The sequence below is a fragment of the Emys orbicularis genome, chromosome 4 (genome assembly GCF_028017835.1).
Source record: "Emys orbicularis isolate rEmyOrb1 chromosome 4, rEmyOrb1.hap1, whole genome shotgun sequence".
Taxonomy (NCBI): domain Eukaryota; kingdom Metazoa; phylum Chordata; order Testudines; family Emydidae; genus Emys; species Emys orbicularis.
The window spans coordinates 28,125,099-28,139,047 of NC_088686.1; the positions used below are offsets into that span (position 1 = coordinate 28,125,099).

The 13,949-nt window shown below is 36.6% G+C and overlaps 1 protein-coding gene across 2 annotated transcripts in view; it reads right to left on the bottom strand.

Annotated features, from left to right (window-relative positions):
• Positions 1 to 2,355: 2,355 nt before the first annotated feature.
• PAPOLA (poly(A) polymerase alpha) overlaps positions 2,356 to 13,949 on the bottom strand; it is an 81,298-nt gene continuing 69,704 nt past the window's right edge. The window contains exons 18-22 of one of the 2 annotated variants that reach the window (XM_065404370.1): positions 13,697 to 13,794; positions 12,357 to 12,577; positions 8,985 to 9,047; positions 7,312 to 7,389; positions 2,356 to 4,553 (exon numbers count right to left, since the gene is read on the bottom strand). In XM_065404370.1, coding sequence (XP_065260442.1) covers positions 4,458 to 4,553; positions 7,312 to 7,389; positions 8,985 to 9,047; positions 12,357 to 12,577; positions 13,697 to 13,794 — 556 coding nt within the window. In that variant the 3' untranslated portion in view covers positions 2,356 to 4,457. Of the gene's footprint in view, positions 4,554 to 7,311; positions 7,390 to 8,984; positions 9,048 to 12,356; positions 12,578 to 13,696; positions 13,798 to 13,949 lie in introns of both variants that reach the window. The other variant, XM_065404369.1, reaches the window with a different exon arrangement.

Consider the following 13,949-nt stretch of genomic DNA (forward strand, 5'->3'; position numbering starts at 1 on the left):
TATTCTTTTCCATTACAGCTGAAAGTCTCATCTGGGTACAAATTCTTATTTAAAACAGTAATTTACTGGAACACTGAGTTTGAGAATATCTGCATATACCATTAAGCACAGTTTTTTCATCCATCAAGAGGTGGTTTTATTTGAATTAGTTTTCTCATTCAATATCTGTAAAAGCTTATTTTGTTAGTTTTTCATTAAAACACATGTAGGAGCTTCTTACTTGCACTTAGATGAATTAGAAACATTTGACTACAATACTAGACTTATGTATATACAGACATGCAGAATAAGTTTAGTGAATGTGACTTGACCCAATTCTCTAGATGTGAAACCTCCACCCCTGCCCAAAAAACTGCATTATAGAATATAGTGAAAACAGAATATGACTAAACTTTATTAAAAAACCATTAGTTTAAATATCCAAATAAACAGATGGGACATCCAGCAACAGTTCACTGTATTGTTTTTTAAATAATAATGCATGCTCTCTGAAGTTTGATATCAAAGTTAACATTTTTTTGGTGATGACAGTGGCAGATGTTTGATGTTTATAGATATTTCAAATATTAGTTTGAACCTTGTACACATATGAAATTGCATCTGTCTCTATCAACAAATCCATGCTTTATTTCTAGTGAACAGTTAAAAAAATATTTAAAGATTAAATAAAAAATGGTTATTACTGCTATGTTCTATAGCATGAACATTGGGATCTTTGAAAACATGCACCTACGGGGCGTATTCTTTATTATTTTTATGGAAGAGTGTAGAAGTGGAGATTTACTTAATTCCGTGACTTCCAATGAATTGTTTGTTCACCTATAGTAATGGTCACAAGATGCTTTTCAGGTGGACAACTCCAAGGAATTAAAATGATTAAGCTGTAGTGACCATTTGAACATATGAGAATTCTTTTATAAGTAGTCACATATTTTCCAAGAATGTAAATGGAAGAAAATAAACTAAAGGAACAAATATTTACATACCAAAAAGCTATTTTCCTTTCACTGTTAAATTTAGTTGGGATTTGAGAATGGACAAGTGTAGCTTTTGGCTTAAAGTGAAGTCCAGTGTACTCTCTCACAAGTTTGTTTTGTTATTTCAGCTGTAGAACTGTTCAGCCGTTTTTTTTATTTAAACATAGCACTTAAAATGAAGCACAAGAACAGTTAGATTTTTCAGGGTACATTTAGTTATTTTCTTTTTATATTCCGATTACTACTTAAAGCTACTGCTCACTTACCACCAGAGGCAATGCTATGCAGCTCTTGGAGGAGCAAAAGGTGTGATAAGAAATAGTGTAAAATAGTGGTCTAGAGCACTCACTGATCCACAATATAAAAGCAAAATTTTAGCCAACAATCACTAGTTCAGTGAAGCCTAACTCAAACTAACATACCCAAAAGCATACTAGTTGTGGAAATTAGGAGCTATTTTTATTAAAAGCACAGTAGTAACAGTACACATTTAAGTCAAATTTAGGTCACATTTCTAAATGTTTGCTGGATTGGGCCCGCAAGCTAATAAGATCAAGCAAGTAATGCACAGCTACTGGCACCTTTTGAATTTGTAGTTTCAGTGCATGCTGGAGTCAGTGGAAGAAAAACAAGAGAAACAGTGCCATCTGCTGATCATTTATATAATGAACTGCTTCCAAGACAGGAAGCATGGTGAGTTTTACAGAGTATACCATGACTGTTTCAATTAATATTTTTACTTAGAGCAGTGATGGGCAACCTGCGGCCCATCAGCGTGCTGGCCGCCGCTTCCTACAGCTCTCATTGGCCAGGAACAGTGAACTGCAGCCACTGGGAGCTGCCGGGGGGGGGGGGGGGGGGGGGGCCATGCCTGCGGATGGTCAACATCAGTAAAATGTCTCGTGGCCTGTAATCAGATTACCCTGATGGACCGCATGTGGCCTGCAGGTTGCCCACCACTGCCTTAGAGGATAAAAAGTTAGATCAAGCTTTTTTAAAAAAAAAAAAAAAAATAGTCTACATATACTGATTATATATGCTATTTTTCTAGTTTTGCCAACCCCAGTCTTTAAGATTTTGAGGCAGGCACCCAAGTCAGGGAACAAGAACAGGCTGCTATTCAAATGGATTTGCTCTTTTTAAAACTAAGCAACGACAGAAAATAGCAATTTACATTTTTCTTCCAAAAACAGACTAAAATTTAGCATGCTGCTAAATGCCATTTTTTAAATCCAGACAATTTAAAAGTGTATTGTTCTTTTCAGGCAGCATTGCATTCTATATCAGCAGAAACAATTAAGTAATTTAACTGACAAGTCTGGAATAAAAACAAACAGGAAAAGCAATTTTGGACATTTGAAGAAAATCAGGCAAATGTGGGATTGTGCTGTTTTTTATTGTGTTTTCAATGGAGAAATACATCATCTGTTTACAAAATAGCTCTTGAAAAATACAAGGAGTACAGATACTATAAAACAAAGCAAACTCCAGTCATGAGACACTACGTACATCATGCGAAAGCAACAGTCTGATCTCCAGGTTATGAAAACTAGAATTAAAAAGTCACTATACAGAAAGATTCCAAGTTCCCAGCTTGGCAAAACTTGGGTGCAGTTCCATGAAATGTTTAATAAAATGAAAAAAAGATTTCCCAATGTGTAAACAAAATGACAAAACTAAATTTGTGCCTGGCAATTTCGATCTAAACTCCATAACTACACAAAATACACAGACACCTTGTACACTTCAATTGTTAGTATAACCTTTTTTGAGGTGGATGACAGCAGGCTGCACAGGGCAAGGGAAAGAGAAATATTGTATACTAGACATCTTAGACAAATGGCAAAAAGAAAAACCTCAGTTACTGCACAGCCTAAGAAAAAAAGTAAGCTACACTCTGACTTTGGAAAATTAATTTAGAAGGATATGGGGACAGAGTGTAAGTAATTTAATTTTAACATGAAAGAAGCACATGTAATAGGATGGTGCACAATGGGAGGAGGAAATTCATAAAACATGCTAATCAGAAAGTATGGGAAGGATGATTTTTACCATCCCAGTTATTTCAGACTAAGTAATAATAACAAAGTTTGTTATCTACATCTGGTATTATCACCAACATCCCTCATGTTTCCTAAACACTGATGTTCTGCTGCTTAATCATGAGAGATTCAGTTCTTTTAAAGAAAAGATTTGCTGCTAATCCTTTTTTGCTAGGACTACAGAACAAAAAGTAGGAGGAGTAAAGAGAGCTTGCTAGATGTCAAGTGCTTTCTAGAAATATGATTGTTAAAAATTCAGTGTTGTTCAGTATGTAAAACTACTATTTTTGATAAGCCATCTAGAAATAAAAAAGATTAAAATCGTTGGGGAATTTTTTTTGCCTTTATATTTAAAATTTGAAATGTTTTAATGCAGACAGGACTTTTATGGAGTGTACAAAAATTATCTTATATTTAGTGGTCAAAAGGCCATCAAGACAGGTGTTATGCTTCACAGGCACAGTTTATTCACTCTGAAGTTTTAGCCACGGGTCAAAATTTGGTGTTTGTGCCTTTGGGCCCCAAAGTATTGGGTTTATCTAATATCATGAGTTTAGGTTCTTAAAAAACACAAACAAAAAAACAAAACAAAAACAAAACATTTGTTTTTGACCTTTGTCCTATTTTGTGCATACAAGCTGCAAAAAACATTAAACACAAAAGCTTTTTCCAAGAAATATGGCAAGGGGATCAGCAAGGGAGTAAGGAGTTTGATTAGGTCAAAGGAAAGTGTATTTGCTGTTTGATCGCTGATCTGTATGCACCATAAAATAATCCTATAAATAAAAATAGATCACATCTTAATCATGTCCCATCAAATACCAAATGCTTCCCAATTATTTTCTCAACATATGTCATATAACCTCAAGATTTGACATTTTATTTTAAAGGTTTACTGCTGCTTGATGGTAATTTAACTAGATATACTGTACACTTTGTCTTCAATGCACAGTATATCATAGAATGTTATCCAATTCGCAGATTACTAGTACTGAAGAATCTCTTCAATAAAAATGAAAGAATATCAGTTGAATATCTAAAATTAGTCATACTCCAATAAAAAAAGGTACATAAAAGTGCATTCAAGGGATTCTTATGCCAGTTTTAGCTCAAAATTTTCAAACAATGCATCAAACATAAATCCAATCAGAATGTCAATTATGGCTACAAATAGTGTTCATGTTTGTTTTTAAAGGCAGTAATCCTTCGAAATATTTAATGCAACTGTTGCTAACACATTAAAAGTACTCCTGGCTTCACATACTAACCTGGACTTCCAAAGAGGTGGTGATTACAGCCCAGTCAGGGAAGTGCACAAAATATACCTAAATCCATTTGCAGTCATGTTCTAGTCTTGCACCCTCCATTCGCCTTTTTTAGCATTAGAAGACAACAGGTTGAGTTGGCAGATATTGTTTATGGACCCCTGAGGTTGTTTTTACCGATTCAATCTCAGTTTTATTGAATTCTTGATAACAGGAATAGGATTTGCAGGGAGAGCAGGGATATCTGAAAGGTCTGTACTGGGTGTTTTCTGACATGAAAGAGGAAAAAGGAAAAATGTTACATGTATTTTAATTCACCAAAAATATTAGTTTAACAAGAAGCAAATATCTGAGCACCAGGTTTTAAAGATTTATGTTGTAATATATTTTGATAAGAGTATTCAGAAATATATACCAAAAATAGTGTTAATTACAACTTTTAGCCAACAGAAAATGTGATAGTTAAGGAAAGAATGTTTATAATAGTCCCTCTCATAGCATGCATTTAGTTTTCTACAAGTTGATGAAATAGGAAAAATAGAGCTCAACAATAACACTTGAAAAATTCCCACACATAGGTTTATTGCACAAGTCCTACAAATGCTATCTGAATTTTCATTCTTCTTTAGGATGACTTTAAACTATTTGATATCTGAGATCCCGCCTTATGGAGAGGCACAACGAAGTACAACTGTAACCTATTTATCATAATTTCCTATTTCAGAAATAGGAATCTACACTGCTGATACTGATAAAGTACAGGATTTTGTAGTTTGTTCATGAAACCAAACTAAACCGCACACTTGAAAAATCAATGCTCATACTGCGAGTAAGAATTTAAAAACAGTTTACATCTAAAAATTCTAATTGATTATATTGTGTCCATATTTAAAAGATTTGCCAAAAAGTTTGTGCTAACAACAACTGCCTAACATCAGTTAGGCTTTCCATATTAAAGAACTGCAAATAGTATACTACTGTTTGATGGCAATAAGAAAATTTCTAACGCTCAAAACTGGACTCAGAGAAAAAGATGAACCAAGTTGGCTTCTCCTCATTTGTGGGGAAAAAAATGAAAAATATTAAAGAAAGTTAAAACTAATGCAGCACAACTCATTAACATAAAACAAAACAAGGGAGCAAAACAAAGAACACGGGAATCCAAAGATTTATTATGAACAAAAAGGATATAAATTACCAATATGCTTAAGAAACCCTGTATTTTCTATATTTAATTGTCAAATTTTTATTTAAAATAATTTTCAGTTGCCCCTCTCCTGACCATATCGCTTTAGACATCATGGTGATCAAATTATTTTGTACTGCTTTTCAGAATTTATTAGGAAAGTTTATTTCTTATATGTTCGGATGGTCAAAATTCACACAAGCTTTTTCGTGCACAGGGAAAAACAGTGCACAGTACGATGACTACTGTGTTTACTGACCTTCCCCTATAAATGAACTGAGGTAATAGTGATGGATATGGCAGTGAGTGTAACAGAAACAGAGCTCAGACAGTACACAATAGCTGTTGTATCTTTATTCACTTCAAACATTTTCTTGTGCTTTTCCCTCAGTTTACTCCTATGTTCTGGCTCCTGGTAGCCAAACTTTCTAGAGCTTTTGAATTATTGACAGGAATAAGCAGGAGCACGCTTCTATGACTTACTCTGTGCAAAGCAGATAAAACTGGGAAATATGGTGACAGATGCAGCAAGACCTAGATCAGTGGTGGGAAACCTATGGCCCGCAGCCCATCAGGGTAATCTGCTGGCGGACCCCGAGACAGTTTGTTCACATTGATCATCTGCAGACACAGCGGCCCACAGCTCCCAGTGGCTGTGGTTTGCCATTCCCAGCCAATGGGAGATGCGGGAAGCGGCGGCCAGCATGTGACTGCGGCTCACGCTGCTTCCTGCAGGTCTCACTGGCCACGAACCACGGCCACTGGATGCTACGGATAGCCGTGCCTGCGGATTGTCAACGTGAACAAACTGTCTCGCAGCCCGCCAGCGGATTACCCTGACGGGCCGCAGGTTGCCCACTACAGACCTAGATACAGCCCACCAGAATTTTGCAACATCCAAACTGCATCTCTGCCATGATTGCAACAAATCATTTTCTGAGATGTCAGAACTACAGAAACTTAATAAAGAACATAGGTCTTGGACAACTGAAAACTTTCGTTTATTTCAATATTTGTTACTAAGTGAGCCATAAAGATGCTGATTTCTGTGAAGCAGACCATTTTATCTTTTTTGCTGGGCATCTACAATACATAAAACCTAGTTTGTCACAAATTATGTAGGTGCCAAGATTGTTTACTGCTTACCCCATTTCAAATCAAGTTAAGTGACCTATACAGCAGTGCAGCTATTTAAACAAGTACATGTCTACAAGAGGTTTGCCATGGTGCAGCTACATTAATGGAGTAACAATAGTGCATTAAAACCCCAGTGTAGACTAAGCCTTGTTTTAGAACTGAAATTCCGTATTATTTGTAAACAAAGGAAAAACTTAATTATGGTGCTAGATAACTGTATAGTTGAAGACCCATTCTTTTCAGGGTATCTATTGAGAAGCAACATGCAGGTAGTAGAACATGTGAAGTTCTCTTTTTAACATATATTTGAGAGCCTTAAGCAGCTGTCTCTGAATAGCAATTAGTTAACTGACTTGTTTGGTTTTAAAACAGAAGTCCTCCCCCTCTTAGATTACATCATAAAGGGCAGAACAAAGAAAAAAAGTGAGCCATACATTAAGTGTTGTTCTCAGTTGTGTTTGACAGAAAAGATAAGAGTTAGTCCAGCTTTTCTAACAAGCAACACAGGCACTAAGAAATAAAATATATATGTAAGATGTGAATGTTGTGAAGTAAGCACAAGCAACCTGCCATACAGATATCTATATGTTCCATTATATATTTCTTTGCTGTCATTATTTTTAACATTTGGATTTACTTTAATCTCAGTATTAGGTCATCATGATTAGAATATTCATAATATGACACTTCTTTAATGTCAGTACCTGAGGAGCTTGCAGAGATGCCACTGTCTGAACAGTTTCTGTTTGAGAAGAAATATTTGCTTCTGCATCAAGTTGTTCCTTAAAAAAAAAACAAAACAAAAAAAAAACCAACTGCTTGTATATATCCCTTAGAAGCTACACAAACAACATTCTAATGTATCCCAGAATGAGTTGCACACAGGCAGTCTCCACCAAAACCAGAGTGGCTCTGCACTGGTACAAGTATCTGTCTATGTACATCTCAGTGCAGGATCAGGCATATGCATATTATACAGAAGCAGATAGGACTATCCAGTGCATCACTAAACATTTTTGTACAACAAAAAAATTCATTGGTTACCTATTAGAATGCCCTGTAGCTCGCCTAATTTACATAGTTCCTGATTTGTCACTTACAACTTTTCCAGGAATCTTTCACATTTGGATCCATGTGGGTGGAAATCTTTAAACAAGAAATTATCTCAGCATTTTTTTGGTCCAACTCAAAATAAAGTGTTAAGGATTTTTTTTTCATATTCTATTTAGCATATCATAAAGCTCCTTGATCTGTAAAAAGTACACTATAAGCATAGGAACATGTAAAGTCACAGCATTTGCCGCAGATTCCATTCTTTGCTCTAGCCCTTTTCCATTGAAGAGAAAACTTTAAAAACATTAACCAAATGTAAAACATTGCAGTATTATCTTCCAAAATCTGCAAACAGGCTGAAATAATAGCTCTGAGATGTGAAATGTCCTCAATGGGAGAACTCTGAAAAATGGAGATGTTAGTTTCCATTGTAGCAGTAATACCAGTCAATATGCTTTCACCTCAACCCCAAACTATTGTACATAATTCTAATAATTCCCTATCCACCCTGGTATCTTATGGTACAGTTATACATAGTCAATAAAAATCTTCAGCATGTTAAAAGAGAAAATTTGAGGACAGAATAAATTAATTTCAATTTATCATCAAAACAGGGTCTTCTGTACCAATTATTTAATCCATTAACGACCTTGATTTTTCACTTTAAATGAAGCATCTGAAGAACCTCCGATCTGACATATAAGACTGCCAATGGAACGCAGGGGCCAAGAAACAGAGTTTAGACTAGTTTACTGTGGATTATATGGGAGCCTGGTTGTAAATCAAGTAAAGCACACATGCCACCTATACTGTCTGTTCCATTTATGATGCAAAACGTTTTAAAAATTCCAACTTGAAGTCACAAATTACACTGTGTACAGCCAGTTGTTGGCACAGAACCATGGAACTAGCTAGTCCTTATACCTCTAGACTAAGCAACACTGGCATCTGAAAGAAAATCAACATGTACTGCCATGTCAGAATTAAATGGAACAAAATGTAAGAGGGAGCTTTAGGGCTAGGTGGTGCAATGAGTTATTATTTGTATTGCAGTAGCAGAGTTTTCAGTCGTAACTGAAAGGTGTTTGAATTTAACAGACTAAAGTGGAATATTAAAAATATAACGCAATTGAAAATTAGTGCAATATCAGCATTTGCTTGCAAGCAACCCAGGAGCTTTTAAATGAACACTGCCTTATGGAAGAAGCCTGCACAACAACACCTGCCAACACTAACAGCAATGGCTAGAAATATGCATAGTCTAACTTGTATGGGCAACACAATATATTCCACTCTGTTAAAAAATTTAAAGAGTCATATATACCTTAGTTTCCATTTTATCATGATCACTCATATCAAGACAACTAGCATCTTCATTTATTTCATCCTGTTAAAACAAAAACTTTTAGTAAAGTACATTAAAATAGGCAGAAAAAATAAAGTGACAAGAAGAAAACTTTTAATGGAACTCAAGATAAACCAGTTTCACAAGCAGAATTTACAAACACCGGTGGTAAAATTGTGTGTTCTTAAGGACAAAGTGTGGAATGTGTTTAGTATGTGTGTTATTGTTTGGTGTATAACAAATGACCTAAGAAATTTCTGGCTTCAAACAATTCTGGTTTCAATACTGTTGATTTTGGATTCTGTGACTATCTAGGTCTCCATGTCCCTTCCCGAGAACATCTAGTCCACTCTGTCACACTGAGGCAGGATTATGCATATCTAGACTGCCCCTGACAGATCTTTGTCTAGCCTGCTCTTAAAAACCTGTAATTATGGACATTCCACAACCTCCCTTGAGACCTCACCAGTGCCAACTAGAGCAGAACAATTATCTCCCATGTCTTTCATCTGACACTCCTGTTAATACATCACTGAATGACAATTGCCCTTTTTGCACTAGCACATTGTTGACTCATGCAATTTGTGATCCACTCTATCCCCAGACCCTTTACTGCAGTATCACTGCCAAACCAGTTATTCCCCACTTTGTATTTGTGCATTTAATTTTTCCTTCCTAGAGTGCAGTACTTCGCACTTGTCTTTATTGAATTTCATCTTGTTGATTTCAGACCAAGTCTCCAATCTGTTAATATCTTTTTGAACTCTAATCCCATCCTCAAAAGTGCTTGTAACCCCTCCGCAGTTTGGTGACATCTGAAAATGTTATAAGTGTACTCTTCACTCCATCTTCCAAATCGTTAATGAAAATATTGAATAGTACCAGACCCAGAACAGACTCCTGCAAGACACCACTTGAAATGCCTTCCCTGTTTAACAAACCATTGATAACTACTCTAAATATAGTTTTTCCTCTTGTGTACCCACCTTACAGAAATTTCATCTAGACCAGTGGTTCTCAACCACGGGTCCGGAGGCCCTCTGGGGGGCCGCAAGCAGGTTTCAAGGGGTCCTCCAAGCAGGGCCAGCGTTAGACTCACTGCAGCTGAAGCCAAAGCCTGAGCAACTTAGCTTCACGGGGGCCCCTGTGGCATAGAGCCTCAGGCAATTGCCCCGCTTGCCTAATGCTGGCCCTGGCTTTTATATGCAGAAAACCAGCTGTAGTGGCTCAGATGGGCCGTGGAGTTTTTATAGTATCTTGGGGAGCCTCAGAAAAAAGTTGAGAACCCCTGATCTAGACCACATTTCCCTAGTTTGCTTATGAGAAGGTCATGTGGGACTGTGTCAACAGCCTTATTAAAATCAAGATGTATCACATGTACAGCTTCCCCTCGGCCAGTAACTGTATTAAAGAAAGAAAGAAATTAGGCTGGTTCGGCAAGATTTGTTCTTAACAAATCTATGTTGGCTATTACTCATCACCCGATTATCCTCAAAGTGCTTAGAAATTGATTGTTTAATCATTTGTTCTATCATCTTTCTGGATATGGAAGTTACGATGACTGGTCTGTAATTCCCTGGATCTTCCTTTCTCTTCTTTACAATGTAATCTCCCCATAAAACATAAATGTCCGAGGTGAAGAACAGATAATACATTCAGTCGCAGACCAGTGAGAGGTTTAAGCCAAACCATCTAGGCTAATGAACACTATACCCTAATGGGCAGGTATAATTCTCCACTTTCAATGGGGGTACAGAATTTGATCCTAGGCCTGGAAAGTCTCAAGCCATCAGACCTGCAATTTCTGAAGTTCTTTCCCAAGGTCCTGTATAATTAGAATCATGCTAAAGGCAGTCTGGTTAACAGGTAGAGGGAGATAAAACTGCTGTTGATACTTCTTCCTCAAATAAGTAAAATGTTTGAAAAACATTTTCTGTAGAATATGTCACATACACCTCTACCTCGATATAACGCTGTCCTCGGGAGCCAAAAAAAGCTTACCGCGTTATAGGTGAAACCGCGTTGTATCAAACTTGCTTTGATCCGCCGGAGTGCGCAGCCCCGCCCCCCCGGAGCACTGCTTTACCGCGTTATATCCGAATTTGTGTTATATCGGGTTGCGTTATATCAGGGTAGAGGTGTATATAGCATGTTTGAAGGTATAGTATAAGAGTTTTATTAGCAATTGCATGGGATGACTTCACTCATAGCTCTGCCACTTGTAAGTAATGGGGACACCCCAGACTTATGCAGATACCACCTTTAACATACAAATGTATTCTATTGACAAAATAAATTATTCAGTTATATTTGGTGCCCTTTGCCATAGCGTTGAAGCCCCATGCAAAGTTTAAAAAAACAAACAGACTTTAAAATGGGTGAAATCTTGCACAAAATTATCACATTTAAATTTCTTTTGTCCTTAAATATTTATTCCCTTACACTGAGATTTTCAAAAGACCCAAGCAGGTATAGGTATCCAAATCTCACTGAAATGCAGAGCTGTCTGTCTAACTCCCTTAGGCTCTTTTGAAAATCTCTGCCTTAATTCTTAAAATAGGCAGTAAACAGGATGTTAAAACTCTTGATAACTGCACTCTTAAAAATGTAGAAAGTGTCTCTCTTACTTTGGAAACAACAAAAGTGTGTTTGTTCATGCATTCGTAAGTATATTTTAACCTATTGACTTAACAATTAAGAATAATAGTCAATAAAAGTGATAGTTGCATGGCAAAGTTCAGTTTATTATTTAACTTTAAACAAAGTAATTAAGGAAGAAAATTACTTAGAACTTTTTTAGGTAATTCCTTTTCTGTCAACGTTGCTTATCTTTTAAAAAAAGATTTTGTTGAACTATTTTCTGTCAAATTCCAGAAATAAGATAAATACATTTTGACCGATCATATAAAGCCTGTGTAATGGGTAATAAAAAATGAACTCAAGACTGAGTAGGCTTTTAAGTTATCACAATTCAAATCTGCAACTCACTATTGACAGAATCGCAAAATGAAGGGCCAGATTCAACTGATTAAACTTGATTACCTTCTATCCTTTACCCTTGGTTCTGTTTTTATTGTGAAGTGCCTTGAAATACATTAGCATAAAGTACATGTATGAAACAAGTTCTTAAAGTTCATTTAACACTAACACCATAAAGATGGCCTACCGACACTTAACAGAACTGATTTATTTTGCATGTTCTTATTAAGGGTTATCCAGCCAGAGCAGAAAGACGCACACAATTTAACAAGATGTCTCACTGCAGTACCACATGTACCAACTCTCTGAGCTGGCAACGATAATACTAATATTTCTTATGCGTGGATACAATTATGATCAAGGATAAAATACCTCTTCTGTTTTTATTTTCTTGGGAGACTCTTCTTTATGAGGGGAAGATGTCCTCTTCACCCCTACGACAGGGCTAGGTATTTTTGTTGCTGTGTTCCCTGATGGTCTTGGTGATTGGTTTGCCAGACGTGTTGAGGAAACAACTCTAGTGATGGTAGGCTTTGGTGGTGGAGAAATGGCTGGCTGTGTGGCAGTTTGAGGAATGCTTTCACTTGAAGTACCTATGAAATGAATAGGATACATTTTAAAATAGTTTCAACGTTTACATTTAAGTTAGACATCAGTTCCACAGTAGTTTGTTTTCTTGATTTCTGTATCTGACCCCACTGGCACTGAGTGAGTTGAACAAATAGCTTGGTGTCCGAGCATCAGATTTGGAACACAGACTACCTGAAACCACAGGTTTAAAATCAAAGAATAATTAAAATTTTGACTTTATCAGTCTAACTAGATAAATTGAATATCCTGCAGTTTACTGTGTCTGAGTTTGGGGAAAACCTTAAAGGAGACTGGAAGGTCTCTGTTGTGTAAGAACATTACGAGTAGGCATTCATGAGAAAAAAATGCCCCTTTCTCTCAGTGTTGTATCACATGCAGTGAACTAATTAGCTGACTCAATCTGATAACCAAAGATGGTTGCACATATGCAGTTGGTGTAGCTCTCTGGGCATCTTTAGAATGACAAGCTAAGTATAAAATTATAATAGTGACTGCTCATCAGCATGAATGGGTCACACCACATAGCTGATTGAGATGCGTGAATTAGCAAATCAGGACTGTTCTTGTTTAGATCTTTTTCCAAAATCCAGAGTAGCGTCACCCCTGACCATCTCTAGCACTGGCTAAAGACAAGGTTGCTTACATTGGAGGCAATTGTGATTTATGACGCAGGAAAAAGTGGTGAAGTCAGATCATCCTCATTCAAGTTTTAATTGTACTAGGGAGTAGAAGTACCCAAGAAAGTGGCACTGTTAGGGCTTTAGCCAGTACCTAGCCATTCTCTCCTTCACTGGCCTAACTGGGAGCACAGCCATCATCTATACTGGGTTTGCCCTGAGCAAAACTGTGTCGCTATTATGAACAGCAAACGTGAATCTCCATTTTTAGAGGATTTGCAACTGACAAATGTAGATTACTGAAATTCTAGTATATTATGGCTATTTTGATCATTATATCAAAATATCCTGAATCCTACAGGACATGGTTAATGTGTAAATCAGTTCAATGAAATAAGGATACAACATGCAGTAAATTTAAATTTTCCAAATTACGATGATACATCTTTAGTAAGATACTCTCTAGAAATCAATGCTAACAATATAGTATGGAATTTTCCCTACCCCCTGAGCTTTCACTGGAAATGGTTGGTGGCACAGTGATTTCAGAAGCCTGTATGTTGGTCACGGATGCTGCTGTTACAGCTGGAGCAGGACTGCTTCTGCTAAAACATTGAAAAGGCAAAATGGATAACACTGACAATTAAAATATGCATATGGTATCATACTATTCACCTTTCATCATATAGCATCAGCACTGCCAAAGACTTGCATTGACATGATTTAGCCAATAGCATCATCACTACGATGTTAGAAA